Source organism: Cetorhinus maximus, chromosome 34 (genome assembly GCF_964194155.1).
Source record: "Cetorhinus maximus chromosome 34, sCetMax3.hap1.1, whole genome shotgun sequence".
NCBI classification, from domain to species: domain Eukaryota; kingdom Metazoa; phylum Chordata; class Chondrichthyes; order Lamniformes; family Cetorhinidae; genus Cetorhinus; species Cetorhinus maximus.
In genome coordinates this window covers 10,923,613-10,942,104 of record NC_135912.1, presented here as the reverse complement: position 1 = coordinate 10,942,104, position 18,492 = coordinate 10,923,613, and the positions used below count along the sequence as shown (strand labels likewise).

Below are 18,492 nucleotides of genomic sequence, written 5' to 3'. Positions count from 1 at the left end.
TTAAAAAGTACCTTTAAAAGAGCACTTGGCACGTCATAACATTCAAGGCTATGGGCCAAGTGCTGGTAAATGGGATTAGGTAGGTAGGTCAGGTGTTTCTCATGTGTCAGTTCAGATTCGATGGGCCAAAGGGCCTCTTCTGCACTGAGATTCTGTGAATTGCAGCAACAGTTGTACAAAGTAGCCTTGACAGGCACGTGGAGCTTGGTAATTTGCCATACAAAGCTCTTCCAGTGCCCTGATATTTGACCTTTGCTGTTTAGTATGGAAGATTAAGGGGTGAACTAATTGAGGTGTTTATGATGATTAAAGGAGTCAATAGGGTCGATAGAGAGAGACTATTTCCTCTGGTGGTGGGGGGAGTCCAGAACAAGGGAGCGGAACCTGAAAATTAGAGCCAGGCTGTCAGGATGCACTTCACACAAAGGACAGAGAAAATCTTGAACTCTTGCCCCACCACCTCCCCCCCTCCAAAAAAAAATTCTAGATGCTGAGGATCAATTGAATGTCTGAAGACTGCAATTGATAGATTTTTGTAGGATAAGATGATCAAGTGATAAGGAGCAAAGGTAAATGAGTTATAGATCAGCCTCGACTTAATTGAATAGCAGAGCAGGTTCAAGGGGCTGAATGGCCTCTGTTTTCCTAGAATGCCTGTTGTTTATTTTTTGAGTGCTCCTTTAACCTGTCCCGTGACTGATAGACTTTGAACTTCAGGCTTTCAGCAGAGCTCACCGCATCGGTCAAGCGAATAAAGTGATGATCTATCGCTTTGTCACTCGGGCCTCAGTAGAGGAGAGAATCACACAAGTGGCCAAACGAAAGATGATGCTCACTCACCTGGTGGTCCGGCCTGGCCTGGGCTCCAAGACTGGAAGCATGAGCAAGCAAGAGCTAGACGACATTCTCAAGTTCGGCACAGAGGAACTCTTCAAGGGGGATATTGAAGGTAAGCGGATCGAAGAGGAAATCAAACCTTAAGACATAGCAGTTGAGCTAGTTGGTCAGTGGAAAAGGAAGGAACTGTACTGACCCTCTCGAAATGTTTCCTCTTGTGGGGAAGAGCATAACCAGAGGCCATCAATATTAGACAGTCACCAAGAAATCCAATAGGGAATTTGGGGGAAACTTCTTCACCCGGAGAACAGTGAGAGTGTGGACCTTGCTCCCACAGGTTATAGTGAATAATATGGATGCATTTAAGGGGAAGCTAGACAAGCATATGAGGGAGAGGATAAATGGGAGGAGGCTTGAGTGGAGCATAAGCACTCACATGGACTGGTTGAGCTGACTGGCCTTTTTCAGTGCTGTATATCCATGTAAAAATTGAGTTAATTTACAGAAGAATAGAATTCAGAAGCAGGTAAGAGAGAAGTTGCAGCAAAGTTGTATAGAACACAGGTGGGAGCTCACTTCGAGCACTGAGGACAGCTCCAGTCTAAAAGGGATTTAGAAGATGGAAAAGGGTTTACAGTTGTAATGTCAGGATTATCAGAAAAGGCTGAACAGACTTGGACTCCTCTTCCCTAGAAAACAGAAAGCTAGTAGGTGACCTGATAGAGACCTTTTAAGATAATGAAGGGGGTTCAGTAGGCTCAAAGGTTGGTGTGGGAGGAATGGGTTTCAGTTAATGGGGCACTGGCACCAGTACTGGGGTAGAAGGGAGCTGTTCCGGTAGGCCAGGCTTCACTTGAACTGAGCTGGGACCAGTGTACTGGCGAATCAGATAACTAGGGCTGAAGAGAGGCCTTTAAACTAAATAGAGTGGGGGAGGGTTCTGGAGAGGGGATACGTAGGCTTACAAAGCTAAAGGATAAGGTAGCATTGCAGGGCAGCTATTTAGGTAATGATATGCAGAGTGTGACAGGAAGGGACAGAGTGTACAAACATATAAAAAAAACAGCAGCAAATAGGGTCAAAGGAGGAAAATGGTAAAAAGGCAAAATTAATGGCCCTTTACTTAAAGGCACGTAGTATTCGGAACGAAATAAATGAATTAACGGCACAAACGGAGGTTAATGGGCATGATCTTATACCCATTACGGAGACATGGTTGCAAGGAGATCAAAGCTGGAACTAAATATTCAGGGGTATGTAACTTTTCAAAAGGACAGGCAGGAAGGAGAGGATGGTGAGGTAGCTTTGTTAGTACAAGATGGAATAAGTACAATAGCAAGAAATGATATTCGATCAGAAGATGTAGAATCCATATGGGTGGAGGTAAGAAATAACAAGGGGAAGAAGACACTGGTGGGAGTAGTCTATAGGCCCCCTAACAGTATACTGTAGAACAGAGAATAAATCAGGAAATAATAAGGGCATGTAAAAAAGGCAGTGCATTAATTTTGGGTGACTTTAATCTCCATATAGATTGGGAAAATCAAATTGGCAGACTTAGCCATGAATAAGAATTTCATAGTGTATTTGGGACAGTTTCCTAGAACAATATATTGTGAACCTAACCAGGATCAGGCTAGTTTGGATCTGGTAGTGTGTAATGAAGCAGGTTTAATAAATAACCTCAGAATATAAAATCCCCAAGGAAACAGTGACCATAACATGGTAGAATTTAGTATTCAGTTTGAGAGTGAGAAACTTGGGTCAGAAACAACTGCGCTAAACTTAAATAAGGGTAATTACAAAGGAATGAGGGCAGGGTTGGCTGGAGTGGACTGGGAAAAGATTTTAACAGAAAAGACGGTTGATGAACAATGGCAGATGTTTAAGAAAATAGTTCATGACTCACAGCAAAGGTATATCCCAGTGAGGAAGAAGGATTCTAGGAAGGGGATAAACCAACCGTGGTTAATTAAGGAAGTTAAAGAAAGTATCAAATTGAAAGAAAAAACATACAATGTGGCAAAGATTAGTGGTAAGCCAGAGGATTGGATCAAAAAAATAGAGGGAGAAAATAAACTTTTGAGGGTAAACTAGCAAGTAATATAAAAACAGACAGTAAGAGCTTCTTTTAAAGGAAGAGAGAGGCCAAAGTGAACATAGGTGCCTTAGAGAATGAGGCTGGGGAAATAATAATGAGGAACCAGGAAATGGCAGAGGAGTTGAATAAATACTTTGCATCAATCTTCACGAGAGACGACACTAATAGCATTCCAAAAATACTAAATTATCACAGGGCAAAAGCAGGGGAGGAAATACATACAATAACTGTCACTAGAAAAAAAATACTAGGGAAACTAATGGGGCTAAAAGCCCCATAAGACGATAATTCCCCTGGACCTGATTGATTGCATCCTAGGATATTAAAGAAAGTAGCTACAGAGATAGTGGATGCACTGGTAGTAATCTTCCAAGAGTCCTTAGATTCTGGAAAAGTCCCAGAGGATTGGAAAACTGCCAATGTAACACCCTTATTCAAAAAGGGAGGGAGACAAAAAAACAGGTAATTATAGGCCAGTTAGCTTAACATCTGTCATTGGGAAAATGTTAGTCTATTATAAAGGACGTAATAGCAGAGCATTTAGAAATGCATGATCTAATCAAGCAGAGTCAGCATGGCTTCATGAAGGGGAAATCATGCCTGACAAACTTATTAGAATTCTTTGAGGAGGTGACAAGCAGGATAGATAAAAGGGAACCAGTAGATGTAATGTATTTGGATTTCCAAAAAGCGTTCGATATGGCACCCCACATAAGGCTACTTAAAAAGATAAGAGCCCATGGTGTTTGGAGTAGTATATTAGCATGGATAGAGGATTGGCTAACTAATAGAAGACAGGGAGTTGGGATAAGGGGGGCATTTTCAGGATGGCAACCTGTAACTAGTGGAGTGCCACAGGAATTAGTGCTGGGGCCACAATTATTTACAATATATATTAACAACTTGGATGAGGGGAGTTGAATGTACAATCGCCAAGTTTGTGGATGACAAAAGTAGGTGGAAAGGCACATGGTGAGGATGACACACAGAGTCTACAGAGGGATATAGATAGTTAGTGAGTGGGCAAAAACTTGGCAGATGGAATATAATATGGGAAAATGTAAGGTTATGCACTTTGGCATAAGAATAGAGGAGCTGAATATTATTTAAATAGAGAAAGACTGCAGAAAGCTGCGGCACAAAAGGATTTGAGGGTCCTTTTGCATGGATCACAAGAAGCTAACATACAAGTTCAGCAGGTCATAGGGAAGGCAAGTGAAATGTTGGCCTTTATTTCAAAGGGAATGGAGTATAAAAATAGGGAAGTCTTGCCATAACTATACAAGGCATATTTAGACCACACTTAGAATACTGTGAACAGTTTTGGTTTCCTTATCTAAGGAAAGATATATTGTCATTGGAGGCAGTCCAATGTTGATCCCGGATATGGAGGAATTTTTTTATGAGGAGAGGTTGAGTAGGTCAGGCTTGTACTCATTGGAGTTTAGAAGAATGAGAGGCGACCTTATTGAAACATATAAGATTCTTAGGGGGCTTGACAGGGTAGATGCTGAGAGGTTGTTTCCCCTTGTGGGGAAGAGTCTAGGACCAGAGGGCATAATCTCAGAGTAAGAGGGTGCCAATTTAAAGCAGAGATGAGGAGGAATTTCTTCTCTGAGGGTAGTCAATCTGTGGAATTCTTTACTGCAGAGGGTTGTAGAGGCTGGGTTATTAAGTACATTCAAGGCTGAGATAGACAGATTTATGGTCAGTAGGGGAATCAAGGGTTATGGGGAAAAGGCAAGAAAGTGGAGTTGGGGATTATCAGATCAGCCCTGACTAAGCATGGGCCAAATGGCCTACTTCTCCCTATGTTTTATGGCTTAGACGTAGAGAAGGTATTTTCATTGGTGAGAGATTCCAAAATTAGCGACCATCAATATAAGACAGGCACTAATAAATCCAATGGAGAATTCAGGAGTAGCCTCTTTACCCAGAGAGTGGGGAGAATGTGGAACTTTCTCCCACAGGGAGTGGTTGAGGTGAATAGTATCAGTACATTTAAGGGGAAAGCTGGATAAACACGAGGGAGAAAGGAAGAGAAGGATATGCAGATAGGGGGCGATGAAGAGGAGGTGGGAGGAGGCTCATGTGGAGCATGATTAGCCCATATGTGTGCTGTAAAATTCTAAACCACAGCAGGAAAACTTAAGAAAGAGCAGAGGCTGGGGAGGTAAGAGGAGAGTTGCTGTGCGATTACTCAGGCTGTTGGGTTTTCTTCATGCAAAATCTGCAACTGTCATCGTATCCCTTCGACCTGAGTTTTGAGAGAGAAATAAAAAGTTTCATTCACACGGTGCCTTTCACAATTTCAGGATGTCCCAGGTCGCGTTGTAGACTAGGAATCTGACCTGGGTGTAAATGGGTCAGTGAATTAGCTTCCACATTCGCTACCCCCCCACCCCAATTCACCCATTACTGAAAGTGGTAAGCTTTAGGTGACGCTCACCTTCCCATCTATGTGTTTCCAGGTGATAATCGGGATGAAGACAGCAGTGTTATCCACTATGATGGGGCTGCTATTGATCGACTGCTGGATAGGAACCAAGATGCAACAGAAGACACGGATATACAGAGCATGAATGAGTACCTCACCTCCTTCAAAGTGGCTCAATATGTCGTCCGGGAAGAGGACAAGGTAAGCGAGGCTGACAGAATCAGGGGACGGTTTTGGAACACACGTGAGCAATGTATAATCTAAAGCTATGTCACGAGTGCTGTGCCTCTGTAACTCGGTCATCCTATCAACGAATGCTACCTCATTGAGATAACATGCCTCTCTTTATCCATCTAAAAGGCATGCCTGTCAAATGTCTTTCCTGACCCAATGAATGATATACACCTTAAATTATTATTATAACACAAAAACAAAATGGTCTTACAAATACAAAATACTGCACATTCTGGAAATCTGCAGCTCGGGTAGTATCTGGTGAGAGAGAGAAACCGCCTTAACATCTTGAGTCAGAAAAATCAAAGATCATGGACTAAGATGTTAACTCTTTCTCTCCCCAGATGCTGCCTGACCTGAAGATTTCTGGCTTTTTTTTAAAGAAACAAGTTGCATAGGCTACCAATAGTGTAGAAGATGAAGGGTTGGTCTAAGTCAGATGATTAAGGAGCTGATAGGGTCAACAGAGAAAAGCTATTTCCTCTGGTTCTCAACGACAGCCCAGTTCCAGTGGCTCAACCAAAAACTCAATCAATGTCCTCCATCTGCAGCCAATTAAGCATTGATTATACAAGTAATATCTATCCTCTCCCCACCCCCACCCCGGCCAAATCATGCCCTCTCAAGTGCTCTCCTGTTGAGAGTGAGGGCAATTGAATATTTCGAAACCGCAATTTCTAATTTTTTGTTGTCAGGCAAAGGTATTGAAAGTTATGGAACCTAAGAGGGAGATGGATAGAGTTAAGGTACAGAACAGCCATGAATTAATTGAATGGTGCAACAGGTTTGAGGAGCTGAATGGCCTCCCCCTGTTCCTCAATTCCTAACAAATGGATATTTTATCTAAAGGACATGAGAAATAGGGGAAGGGCCATTTAACCTTTCAAGCCTTCTCTGTTATTCAGCAAGATCATGGCTGATCTACCTCAACTGGACTGGTAATCCAGCGACCCAGGGTAATGCTGTCAGGACCTGAATTCGAATCCCACTGTGGCAGATGGTGGAATTTGAATTCAGTAAAAAAATCTGGAATTAAAAGTCTAATGATGACCATGAAACCACTATTGATTGTTGTAGAAACCCATCTGGTTCACTAATGTCCTTTAGGGAAAGAAATCTGCCGTCCTTGCCAGGTTTGGCCTACATGTGACTTCAGATCCACAATAATGCGGTTGATTCTTAAATTCCCTCTGAAATGGCCGAGCAAGCCACTCAGTTGTATCAAAATACTACAGTCTCAAAAAAGGAATGAAACGGGACAGATCACCCAGCATCGACCTAGGCACCAGAAACGACAATGGCAAACCCAGCCCTGTCGACCCTGCAAAGTCGTCCTTACTAACATCAGGGGGCTTGTGCCAAAATTGGGAGAGCTGTTTCAGAGACTAGTCGAACAACAGCCTGACGTATACTCAAGGAATCATACCATACGATGTCCCCGACACCATCTTCAGCATCCTTGGATATCCCCTGTCCCACCAGCAGGACAGACCCAGCAGAGGTGGCGGCACAGTGGTATACAGTCAGGAGGGAGTTGCCCTTGGAGTCCGCAACATCAACTCTGGATCCCTTGAAGTGTCCTGGCATCATATCTAATATGGGCAAGGAAATCTCTTGCTGATTACCACATACCACACCCCCCCTCAGCTGATGAATCAGTGCTCCTCAATGTTGAACACCACTTGAAGGAAGCACTGAGGGTGGCAAGGGCGTAGAATGTACTCTGGTTTGGGGACTTCAGTGTCCATCACCAAGAGTGGCTCGGTCGCACCATTACAGACCGAGCTGGCCGAGTCCTATATGATATAGCTGCTAGACTGGGTCTGTGACAGGTGGTGAGGGAACCAACGAGGGAAAAACATACTTGACCTCATCCTCACCAACCTGCCTCTGCTGATTCGCGCCTTGTCCATGACAGTATCGGTAGGAGTGACCACCGCACAGTCCATGTGGAGACAAAGTCCTGTGTTTACATTGAGGATACCCTCCATCGTGTTGTGTGGCACTAACACCGTGCTAAATGGGATAGATATTGAACAAATTTAGCAATTCAAGACTGGGCATCCATGAGGCGCTGTGGGCTATCAGCAGCAGAATTGTACTCAACCGCAATCTGTAATCTCATGGCCTGGCATATGCCCCACGCTACGATTACCGCCAAGCCAGAGGATCAACCTTGATTCACTGAAGAGTGCAGGAGGGCATGCCAGAAGCAGCACCAGGCATACCTAAAAATGAGGTGTCAACCTGGTGAAGCTATAACACAGGACGACTTACATGCCAAACAGCATAAGTAGCCAGTGATAGACAGGGCTAAGCGATCCCACAACCAACAGATCAGACCTAAGCTCTGCAGTCCTGAAACATCCAGTTGTGCGTGGTGATGGACAATTAAACAACTCACTGGAGGAGGAAGATCCACAAATGTGCCCATCCTCAATGATGGTGGAGCCCAGCACAGCAATGTAAAAGATAAGGCTGAAGCATTCGAAACAATTTTCAGCCAAAGTGCCGAGTGAATGACCCGTCATGGCCCCTTCCAGAGATCCCCACCATCATCAGTCTTCAACCAATTTGATTCACTCTATGTGATATCGTGGGGTAGGTGATGGCGTAGTGGTATTGTCGCTGGACTAGTAATCCAGAGATCCAGGGTAATGCTCTGGGGGCCTGGGTTCAAATCCCGCCACGGCAGATGGTGGAATTTGGATTCAATAAAAATCTGGAATTAAAAGTCTAATGATGACCATGAAACCATTGTCGATTGTTGTAAAAACCCATCTTGTTCACTAATGTCCTTTATCAAACCGCTACAAAGTCACAAAAAAGGAATGAAACCCGACGGACCACCCGGCATCGACCTCGGCACCAGTAACGACAACGGCAGTTGCAGCCCTGTTGGCCCTGCAAAGTCCTCTGTACAAACATCTGCGGGCTAGTGCCAAAACTTAGGGGAGCTGTGTCTCAGACTAGTCAAGCAACAGCCTGACATAATCATCCTCACGGAATCATACCTTACAGATAATGTCCCAGACACCACCATCACCATCCCTGGGTATGCCCTGTCCCACTGGCAGGACAGACCCAGCAGAGGTTGGGAGGGAGTTGCCCTGGGAGTCCTCAACATCGACTCCAAAAGTCTCGTGGCACCAGGTCAAATGAGGGCAAGAAAACCTCCTGCTGATTACCAAGTACCGCCCTCCCTCAGCTGATGAATCAGTGCTCCTCCATGTTGAACATCACTTGGAGGAAGCACTGAGGGTGGCAAGGACACAGAATATACTCTGGGTGGGGACCAAGAGTGGCTCAGTAGCACCACTACTGACTGAGCTGGCCAATTCCTAAATGACATAGCTGCTAGGCTGGGTCTGCGGCAGGTGGTGAGGGAACCAACAAGAGGGAAAAACATGCTTGACCTCATCCTCACCAACCTGCTGCAGATGCATCTGTCCATGACATTATCGGTAGGAGTGACCACCGCACAGTCATTGTGGAGACAAAGTCCCGCCTTCATGTTGAGGATACCTTCCATCATGCTGTGTGGCATCAGCAGCAGCAGAATTGTACTCGAACACAATCTGTAACCTCATGGCCCGGCATATCTCTTAACTTGGTGAAGGTATAGCACACGGCTACATGCGTGCCTTGAGCAGCAAGTGATAGACAGAGCTAAGCGATCCCACAACCATCGGACCAGATCTAAGCTCTGCAGTCCTGCCACATCCAGTCGTGAATGGTGGTGGACAATTAAACAACTCACTGGAGGAGGCGGCTCCACAAATATCCCCATCCTCAATGATGGAGGAGCCCAGCACAGCAGTGCAAAAGATAAAGCATAAAATCTTCAACCAGAAGTGCTGAGTGATGATCCATCTTGGCCTCCTTCAGAGGTCCCCAGCACCACAGATGCCAGTCTTCAGCCAATTCGATTCACTCCACGTGATAGCAAGAAATGGCTGAAGGCACTGGATACTGCAAAGGCCATGGGCCCTGACAATATTCCGACAATAGTACTGAAGACTTGTGCTCCATATCTTGCCGCGCGCCCTAGCCAAGCTGTTCCAGTGGGAGTGATTGCCCTTGACATCAAGGCAGCATTTGACCAAGTGTGGCATCAAGGAGCCCTAGCAAAACCGGAGCTAATGGGAATCGGGGAGAACTTTCCAGTGGTTGGAGTCGTACCTAGCACAAAGGAAGCTGGTTGTGGTTGTTGGAGGTCAGTATTCTCAGCTACAGGACATCACTGCAGGAGTTCCTCAGGGTAGTGCCCTAAGCTTAACCATCTTCACCTGCTTCATCAATGACCTTCCTTTCACCATAAGGCCAGAAGTGGGGATGTTCGCTGCCGATTGTACAATGTTCACCATTTGTGACGACTCAGATACTGAAGCAGTCCATGTCCAAATGCAGCAAGACTTGGACAATATCCAGATAAAAGCAAAATACTGCAGATACTGGAAATCAAACAAAAACAAAAATTGCTGGAAAAACTCAGGTCTGACAGCATCTATGGAGAGAAAGACAGAGTGAGCGTTTTGAGTATGTATGACTCTTCTTCAGAACCCAGCCCAAGGGGGACAATATCCAGGCTTGGGCTGACAAGTGGCAAGTAACATTCATGCCACACAAGTGCCAGGCAATGACCATCTCCAGCAAGATAGAATCCAACCATCGCCCCTTGACATTCAATGTCATTACCACCACTGAATTCCCCACTATCAACATCCTGGGGATTACCATTGACCAGAAACTGAACTGGACTAGCCATATAAATACTGTGGCTACAAGAGCGGGTCAGAGGCTAGGAATTGTGTGACGAGTAACTCCCCTCCTGTCTCCCCAAAGCCTGTCGACCAACTACAAGGCATAAGACAGGAGTGTGATTGAATACTCCCCACTTGCCTGGTTGAGTGCAGCTCCCACAACACTCAAGAAGCTGGACACCGTCCAGGACATAGAAACATAGAATATAGGAGTAGGCCATTCGGCCCTTCGAGCCTGCTCCTCCATTCATTCTGATCATGGTTGATCATCCAGCTCAATAGCCTGCTCCCGCTTTCTCCACATTTCCTTTTGCCCCAAGAGCTATATCTAACTCCTTCTTGAAAACATGCAATGTTTTGGCATCAACTACTTTCTGTGGTAGCGAATTCCACAGGCTCACCACTCTCTGGGTGAAGAAATTTCTCCTCATCTCAGTCCTAAATGGTCTACCCCGTATCCTCAGACTGTGACCCTGGTTCTGGACTCCCCCACCATTGGGAACATCCTTCCTGCATCTACCCTGTCTAGTCCTGTTAGAATTTTATAGGTTTCTATGAGATCTCCACTCATTCTTCTGAACTCCAGCAAATATAATCCTAACAGACTCAATCTCTCCTCATATGTCAGTCCCGCCATCCCAGGAATCAGTCGGTTAACCTTCGCTGCACTCCCTCTATAGCAAGAACATCCCTCCTCAGATAAGGAGACCAAAACTGCACACAATATTCCAAGTGTGGTCCCACCAAGGCCCTGTATAATTGCAGCAAGACATCCCTGCTGCTGTACTTAAATCCCCTCGCTATGAAAGCCAACATACCATTTGCCTTCTTTACCGCCTGCTGCACCTGCATGCTTACCTTCAGCGACTGGTGTACGAGGACACCCAGGTCTCGTTGCACATTCCCCTCCCTCAATTTATAGCCATTCAGATAATCTACATAGTCTGCTTGATTGGCATCACATCCACAAACATTCACTCCCTCCTCCACTGACGCACAGCAGCAGCAGTGTGTGTACCATCTACAAGATGCATTGCAAGAATTCACCAAGGTGCCTTAGACAGCACTTTCCAAACCCATGACCACTATCATCTAGAAGGACAAGGACAGCAGACACATGGGAGCACCACCACCTGGAAATTCCCCTCCAAGTCACTCACTATCCTGACTTGGAAATATATCGCTGTTCCTTCACTGTCGCTGGGTCAAAATCCTGGAACTCCCTTCCTAATAGCACTGTGGGTGTACCTACACCACATGGACTGCAGCGGCTCAAGAAGGCAGCTGACCACCAACTTCTCAAGGGGCAATTAGGGATGGACAACAAATGCTGGCCTAGCCAGCAAAGCCCACATCCCATAAAGGAATTTTTAAAAATCATCACTTTCAGCACTATCCCCATATCCCCTGTTTCCTTAGTATCCAAAAGGCTTATCAATCTCCATCTTGAATAACTCAATGACTGAACGTCCACAGCCCTCTGGGGTAAAGAATTTCAAAGATTCATAACCCTTTAAATGAGGATAAAGCTCACCACGTTCTTCTCTGTTTTAAGTTAGAATCTTATGTTCGAATATTTCTCAGCCATTCTTTTCCCTTATTCCTTGTGGTTTGGTGCCTTGAAAACCAGCTCCGTAGCCCAGAGCTTGCAGTCTTCACTATTGGCCTCTGGTGTCTCTGCCAAGTGCAGTCAGTGCCCTGAGCTACTGCTTCTGGGGCCTTTGAACATATGCAGGTCATCACTTCCGCTTTGTATCAGCATAGCCTGGCATCCAACAACAACTTGCCTTGATATAGCATCTTTTAACATAGTACAGTGTGTTCCTGAGTGCTTCACAGAAGCGTTATTGGCCAAAATTGAACATAGAGCCACGTGTGATGATAGGACAGGTGACCAAAAACTTTGTCAAAGAGGTCGGTTTTAAGGAGCTTCTTAAAGGAGGAGAGCGAGGTAGAGAGGAAATTCCAGAGCTTAGGGCCCAGGCAGCTGAAGGCACTGCTGCCAGTAAATAAGCAAAGAGCTTGTATATATTGCCTTTCAAGACAGATGCCCAACAGGGTCCAACATGAAGCACAGAAGGAGGCTGTTTAGCTAAACACCCCTGTGCCAGCTCCCTGAATAGGCTGGAAGAACTCGGCAGGCCGGGCAGGATCTGTGAAGAGAGAAACGGAATTAAAGTTTCGAGCCCAATATGACAACTTCCTGAAGAAGAGTCATACGGACTCAAAACATTAGCAATTTCTCTCTTCACAGCTGCTGCCAGGCCTCCTGAGTCCTGCCAGCGGTTAGCGTTTTTATTTCAAAACTCCAGCATTTGCTGTACTTTGCTTTTATCTCTGAAAGAGCTGCCTGTTTATCCACAGCGCCTTCGAGTGAGAAGTGGAGTGGAAACTAAATTCAAGACTGTAAAGAATATGATGCTAGGAAATGCAGTCCCTGAAGTAGGAGGGCTGCTTGGGTTTATGTAAGATGTTGTCATGTATCCCTGTTGCCTGGAGTATGAGAAGAAATTTCTTCACTCAGTTGTGAATCTTTGGAATTCTCTACCCCACGTTGCTTAGTTGTTGAATATTTTCGAGTCTGAGATTGATCAAGTTTTAGGCATGAAGGGAATCAAGTGATTTGGGGAATGGGTGGGAAAGTGGAGCTGAAGATCAGCTGTAATCTTATTGAATAGTGGAACCGGCTCAAGGGACTGTATGGCGTCCTTCTGCTCCTATTCCTTATGTTAAATCGATGAGATAATGAAACAACCCTTTACGTGAAATATACATGATAGGCATTGATTAAAATTCACGTACAAAGGATTGCTGAGGAGTTTGCAAGGGGCTATTGTCTTGGCCGCCTTGGCAAGGTTGGGTCAGAGTCCGCAAAGTGCTTCAGTCAGTTATATAGGATTAAATTTTGGGTACAACACATCATTATGTTTTGAGCATACACTGATATTTGAAAGTTAGCAATAAGGTTAGCTGTTGTCCTTGTGCATGCGCCCTGTATTGGTAGTTTACTACACTCTTGACATTCCCGCATGAGTACCCGGCCTTCAATGGCTTGCCTCTTCCCAGTATATTCATAACATAAAGTTGTTCTCGCCAGACGTGACTCTTACTGATAGTTCTGTGACACTTTTTTTCTAGAAAGTTTCACCAAATTTACAGCACAGCAAAAGACCATTTGGCCCATCTGCTCTGTGCTGGTGTTTATGCTCCACATGAACCTTCTCCCACTCTCTCTTATCAACATATCCATCTGTTCTCCCTCATCTATCCTCAAACATCTATGCTATTCATATCAAACATTCAAGCTCCTTCGACAACACCTTCCAAACCCCTGACTCAACCACCTAGAAGGATAAGGGCAGCAGATACATGGGAACACCACCACCTGGAAGTTCCCCTCCAAGCCACTCACAATCCTGATATAGAAATATATCGGCCGTTCCTTCACTGTCGCTGGGTCAATATCCTGGAACTCCCTCCCTAACAGCACTGTGGTTGTACGTACACCACATGGACTGCAACGGTTCAGGGAGGCAGCTCACTACCACCTTCTCAAGGACAATTAGGAATGGGCAATGAATTCTGGCCAGCCAATGACTCCCACATCCCATGAAAGAATTTTAAAAATTCCATGTGGTAGTAAGTTCCACATTCTCATCATACTGAATAAAGAAGCTTCTGAATTCCTGATTAGATTTATTGGGGACTGTCTGATATTGATGTCCCCTTGTTTGGGTTTATTGGGGACTGTCTGATATTGATGTCCCCTTGTTTGGGTTTATTGGGGGCTGTCTGATATTGATGTCCCCTTGTTTGGGTTTATTGGGGGCTGTCTGATATTGATGTCCCCTTGTTTGGGTTTATTGGGGGCTGTCTGATATTGATGTCCCCTTGTTTGGGTTTATTGGGGGCTGTCTGATATTGATGTCCCCTTGTTTGGATTTATTGGGGACTGTCTGATATTGATGTCCCCTTGTTTGGGTTTATTGGGGACTGTCTGATATTGATGTCCCCTTGTTTGGGTTTATTGGGGACTGTCTGATATTGATGTTCCCTCGTTTGGGTTTATTGGGGACTGTCTGATATTGATGTCCCCTTGTTTGGATTTATTGGGGGCTGTCTGATATTGATGCCCCCACCTTTTAGGTTTCCTGTAAGCAGAAAATCTTCTGCATCTACCCCATTCAGACCTCGTCTGTAATCTCAATGATCTCTTTTACTTCACAGCACTTTCCTTTCTAGAGAGAAAATCCCCAATCTGTTCGGCCTTCCCTGATGTTCATAGCATTTCAATTCTGGTATCAGCCTGTTGGTCTTTTTTGCTCTTTACAGTGCCTCTGTATATTTGTAAAATGGAGACCAGAACTGTGCACAATACTAAGTGTGGTCCAATCAAGGTTCCATGCGATTTAAATATAACTTCTCTGCTTTTCAATTCTACCTCCCTCAAAATGAATCCCTGTGTTTTATTAACATTTTTGGTGGTCTTGTTAGCCTGTTTTGGTACTTAAATTTGTGCAGCTGTGCCTCCAGTATTCCATTTAGGCTCTTAATTTCCAAGAATGTGCCCTGTTTAATCCCCCTACCAAAATAAGTTCCGTCTTATTTATCTACAGAGAAACTTATTTGTTATTTATTGCAAGTTTATTAATGTCTTGCATTTTGCTGCAGTTGTCCTCAGTATTAAACTGTATCTCTAAATTTGGGTCATCTGCAATTTTTGAAAATGTACTACTTATCTCTTCTCATGAACAGTTAGAGGTAATGTCTGCTAGACTTTATAACCACTGCTGAATCATTTGTCAGTGCATGTGTATATATTAAGAGAAGCTTACAATGGTTATTCTACATGCTACACCTATTCTTACAAGAGGCATTGCTGAGCATCTTGAAGTCTGCAGACACTTAGTTCTCACAGGTACAATTGTGATTGACCAGCTGTGAAACTTGTTGACGTGTACTGGGTTTTTTTTGTGTGCACCTGCAGGAAGAGGAGATTGAGAGGGAGATTATCAAGCAAGAGGAGAACGTGGATCCTGATTACTGGGAGAAGTTGCTGCGGCACCACTACGAGCAGCAGCAGGAGGACCTTGCGAGGAACCTTGGCAAGGGCAAGCGGGTCCGCAAGCAGGTCAACTACAACGACGCTGCCCAGGAGGATCAAGGTAAACAACAGCACTGTGCGTTTTCCCTGCGCTCCCTGCATTTGATCCCTTCATCCACGTCACTTATATAGATTGTTATGATATGGCAGATGGTATTTGCAAATCCACAAGGGAAACTTGGCCACGCTATCGCAGTGATTTTGCAATTTGTATTTATTACGTTAAGGCTTATGCATTGAAATCAGAAGTAATGAGTCCACTAGCACCTTTAGAGATTTTAAAAATTAAGTTTAAAAGAAGAACAAACTTAAACACACATAAGATTACAATTACACAGTTATAACTGTTCCCAAAATTTCTACTTAACCAGATTCCCAACTACACACCCTCTTCAAGGCAGCAGTCTAAATAGATCCCAAACTTATAAAGTAATGCAGCAATATTACCACAAGCACCCACTGGACAATGGATTTCCAAAGGCTTTTAACACAGCTTTGGTTGTTGGAACAGCAAACTTCTGCAGGGTGGCTAGAGGCTTTTCCCTCCAGTCTGTTTCACACAAGCCACCTTTCAAGATCTCACACCGCCACAGCCTTCCATAAATATATTTCTCCCTTTTTGATCTATAAATCCCGTTGTTTCAACTTGTCTTTAGAAGTTAATTTTCCCAGAATATAACCATCTTTTGTGTTATCATTATGGCCAGCACTTTTGGGGGAAAATCAATGTAATAACCTTGCCTTATTTATCTTGCCAGTTGTAAACATTTTTCAAGTCCCTTTAAAAATCAAACGCTTCTCCACTTATCTAAAAATGCAAATTTCATTCATCCTGTATCTGCTGACCTCGCCCTAGATTTATTCATCTCCATTTCAAATGCCTATTTTACACCTAACTTCTTTGATAATTTAAACCTTACAGTCTAATCGTCTCTAGTTTAACTAAATTAGCCACACATACACACACATATAAGTCTACTTTAAAGTATCCCACAATAAAATTAGAAAAAATATGATAGTTCCTTGACTAGATTGTAAATATTTGAGGCCCCAGCATTGATCCCTGTGGCACTCTGCTGGTTACAATTTGCCAATCCAAAGAAGACCCATTCATCCTGATTTTAGCATTTTTTCCTATGACAGATGTTAGGCTAACTGACCTGTAGTTACCTGCTTTCTGTCTCCTTCCTTTCTTCAATAGAGGAGTTAGATTTGCTGCTTTTCCAGTCTGATGGGGCTTTTCCAGTATCAAGGGAATTTTGGAAGATTATAGCCCATGCACAGCATTTTTGTCTTAGGATTCGAGGATGAAAACCACCAGGACCCAGCGACTTGTCAGCCTTCAGTTCTAATAGCTTTCTCAGTACTCTTTCCCTGGTGATTGTAATTGTTTTAAGACACGCGCACACATGCACATTCTGTTCAGTGCTTCTGCCATTTCCTTATTTCCCAATATTTATTCCACAGACTCGCTCTCTCGAGGACCCATGCTCATGCTCACTTTACTTTTTTCTTTTTGAAATACTTATAGAAACTCTTACCATCTGTTCTCCTGTTCCTAGCTAGCTTTCTCTCATACTCTAATTTTTCCCGCCTTATTACTTTTTTTAGTCATTCATTGCTGGTTTTGAAATCCTGTCCAATCCTCTGACCTACCACTAACCTTCATAGAATCATGCGCTTTTTCTTTCAATTTGATACTACCTTGATGTCAAAGATAGCCACAGATGGTGTGTTTGACTGCTAGAGTCTTTCTTTCTCGCTGGAATGTATCTTTGAGTATTCTGAAATGTCCCCTTTAAATATCTGCCACTGCATCAATTGTTTTCAATTGACTTTAGCCAGCTCGGTCTTCATACCCTTGCAATTGCCTTTAGACCCACTCTTCCTCAAACTGAATGCAAAATTCAATCATGTTATGATCACTACTATCTAGAGACTCTTTTACTATGAAGTCATTAATTAATCCTGCCTCATTGCACAATACCAGGCCTAGAATAGCCTGCTCTCTGGCTCTAGAACATGCTGCTCTAAGAAATTGTCATGAAAAGACTCCATGAACTCATCTTCCACGCTAGTTTTGCCAATCTGATTTGTCCAATCTATATGTAGATTAAAATCATCCTTGATAATTGCAGCGCCTTTCTTAGAAGCCCACGTTATCTCTCCCTGTATACTCTATCCTACAGCGTCATTACTGTTGGGCGGCCTGTAAATTACTCCCACAATTGATTCTTCCCTTGGCCATTTCTTACCTGTACCTAAACTGATTCTACATCTTGATCTTTATAACTACAGTCATTTCTCAATATTAACAGAGCAACCCCACCACTAGCTTCCGAAATGTCAAGTACCCTTGAATACTCAGGTCCCAGCACTGATCATCTTGCAGCCACGTCTTTGTCAGGTCATACATATTTATTTCTATTTGAGCTAACAATTCATCTGTTTTGTTATGAATGCTATAAGCATTCAGATACAGAGCCTTTAGTTCTGTCATTTCACTTTTTTTTTGGAAAACTCTGGCTTTATCTGCTGGCACACTCTTAACTTGAATTCTGTCATGCTCTGATTGTCTTTACTCTTATTGCTATCATGCTCTCTTGCCTTCTCCTTTTCCTTTAATTTACCATATCTTCCTTCACATGTTCCCTCGCCCCCACTATTTAGTTTAAAACCCTATCCATCGCTCTCGTTATACATTTTGCCAGAACATTGGTCCACAGCACCTCATGGTTGTCCAGTCTTGAGTTGCTAGACCTGTTCGCAATCTATCCCATTTAGCACGGTGGTAGTGCCACACGACACAATGGAGGATATCCTCAATGCGAAGATGGGACTTTGTCTCCACACGAACTGTGCACTGGTCACTCCTTCCAGTACTCTCATGGACAAATGCCTGTGGCAGGCAAGTTGGCGAGGACGAGGTCAAGTTTTTCTCTCTTGTTGATTCCCTCCTCGCCTGCCGTAGACCCAGTCTAGTATCTATGTCCTTTAGGACTCGGTCAGTAGTGTT

At 44.0% G+C, this 18,492-nt stretch overlaps 1 protein-coding gene across 1 annotated transcript in view; it reads left to right on the top strand.

Annotated features, from left to right (window-relative positions):
• LOC144671722 (chromodomain-helicase-DNA-binding protein 3-like) overlaps nt 1-18,492 on the top strand; it is a 100,334-nt gene that overhangs the window by 45,261 nt on the left and 36,581 nt on the right. Inside the window, exons 23-25 of the mRNA XM_078533734.1 lie at nt 718-949; nt 5,410-5,576; nt 15,360-15,537. Coding sequence (XP_078389860.1) covers nt 718-949; nt 5,410-5,576; nt 15,360-15,537 — 577 coding nt within the window. The remainder of the gene's footprint in view (nt 1-717; nt 950-5,409; nt 5,577-15,359; nt 15,538-18,492) is intronic.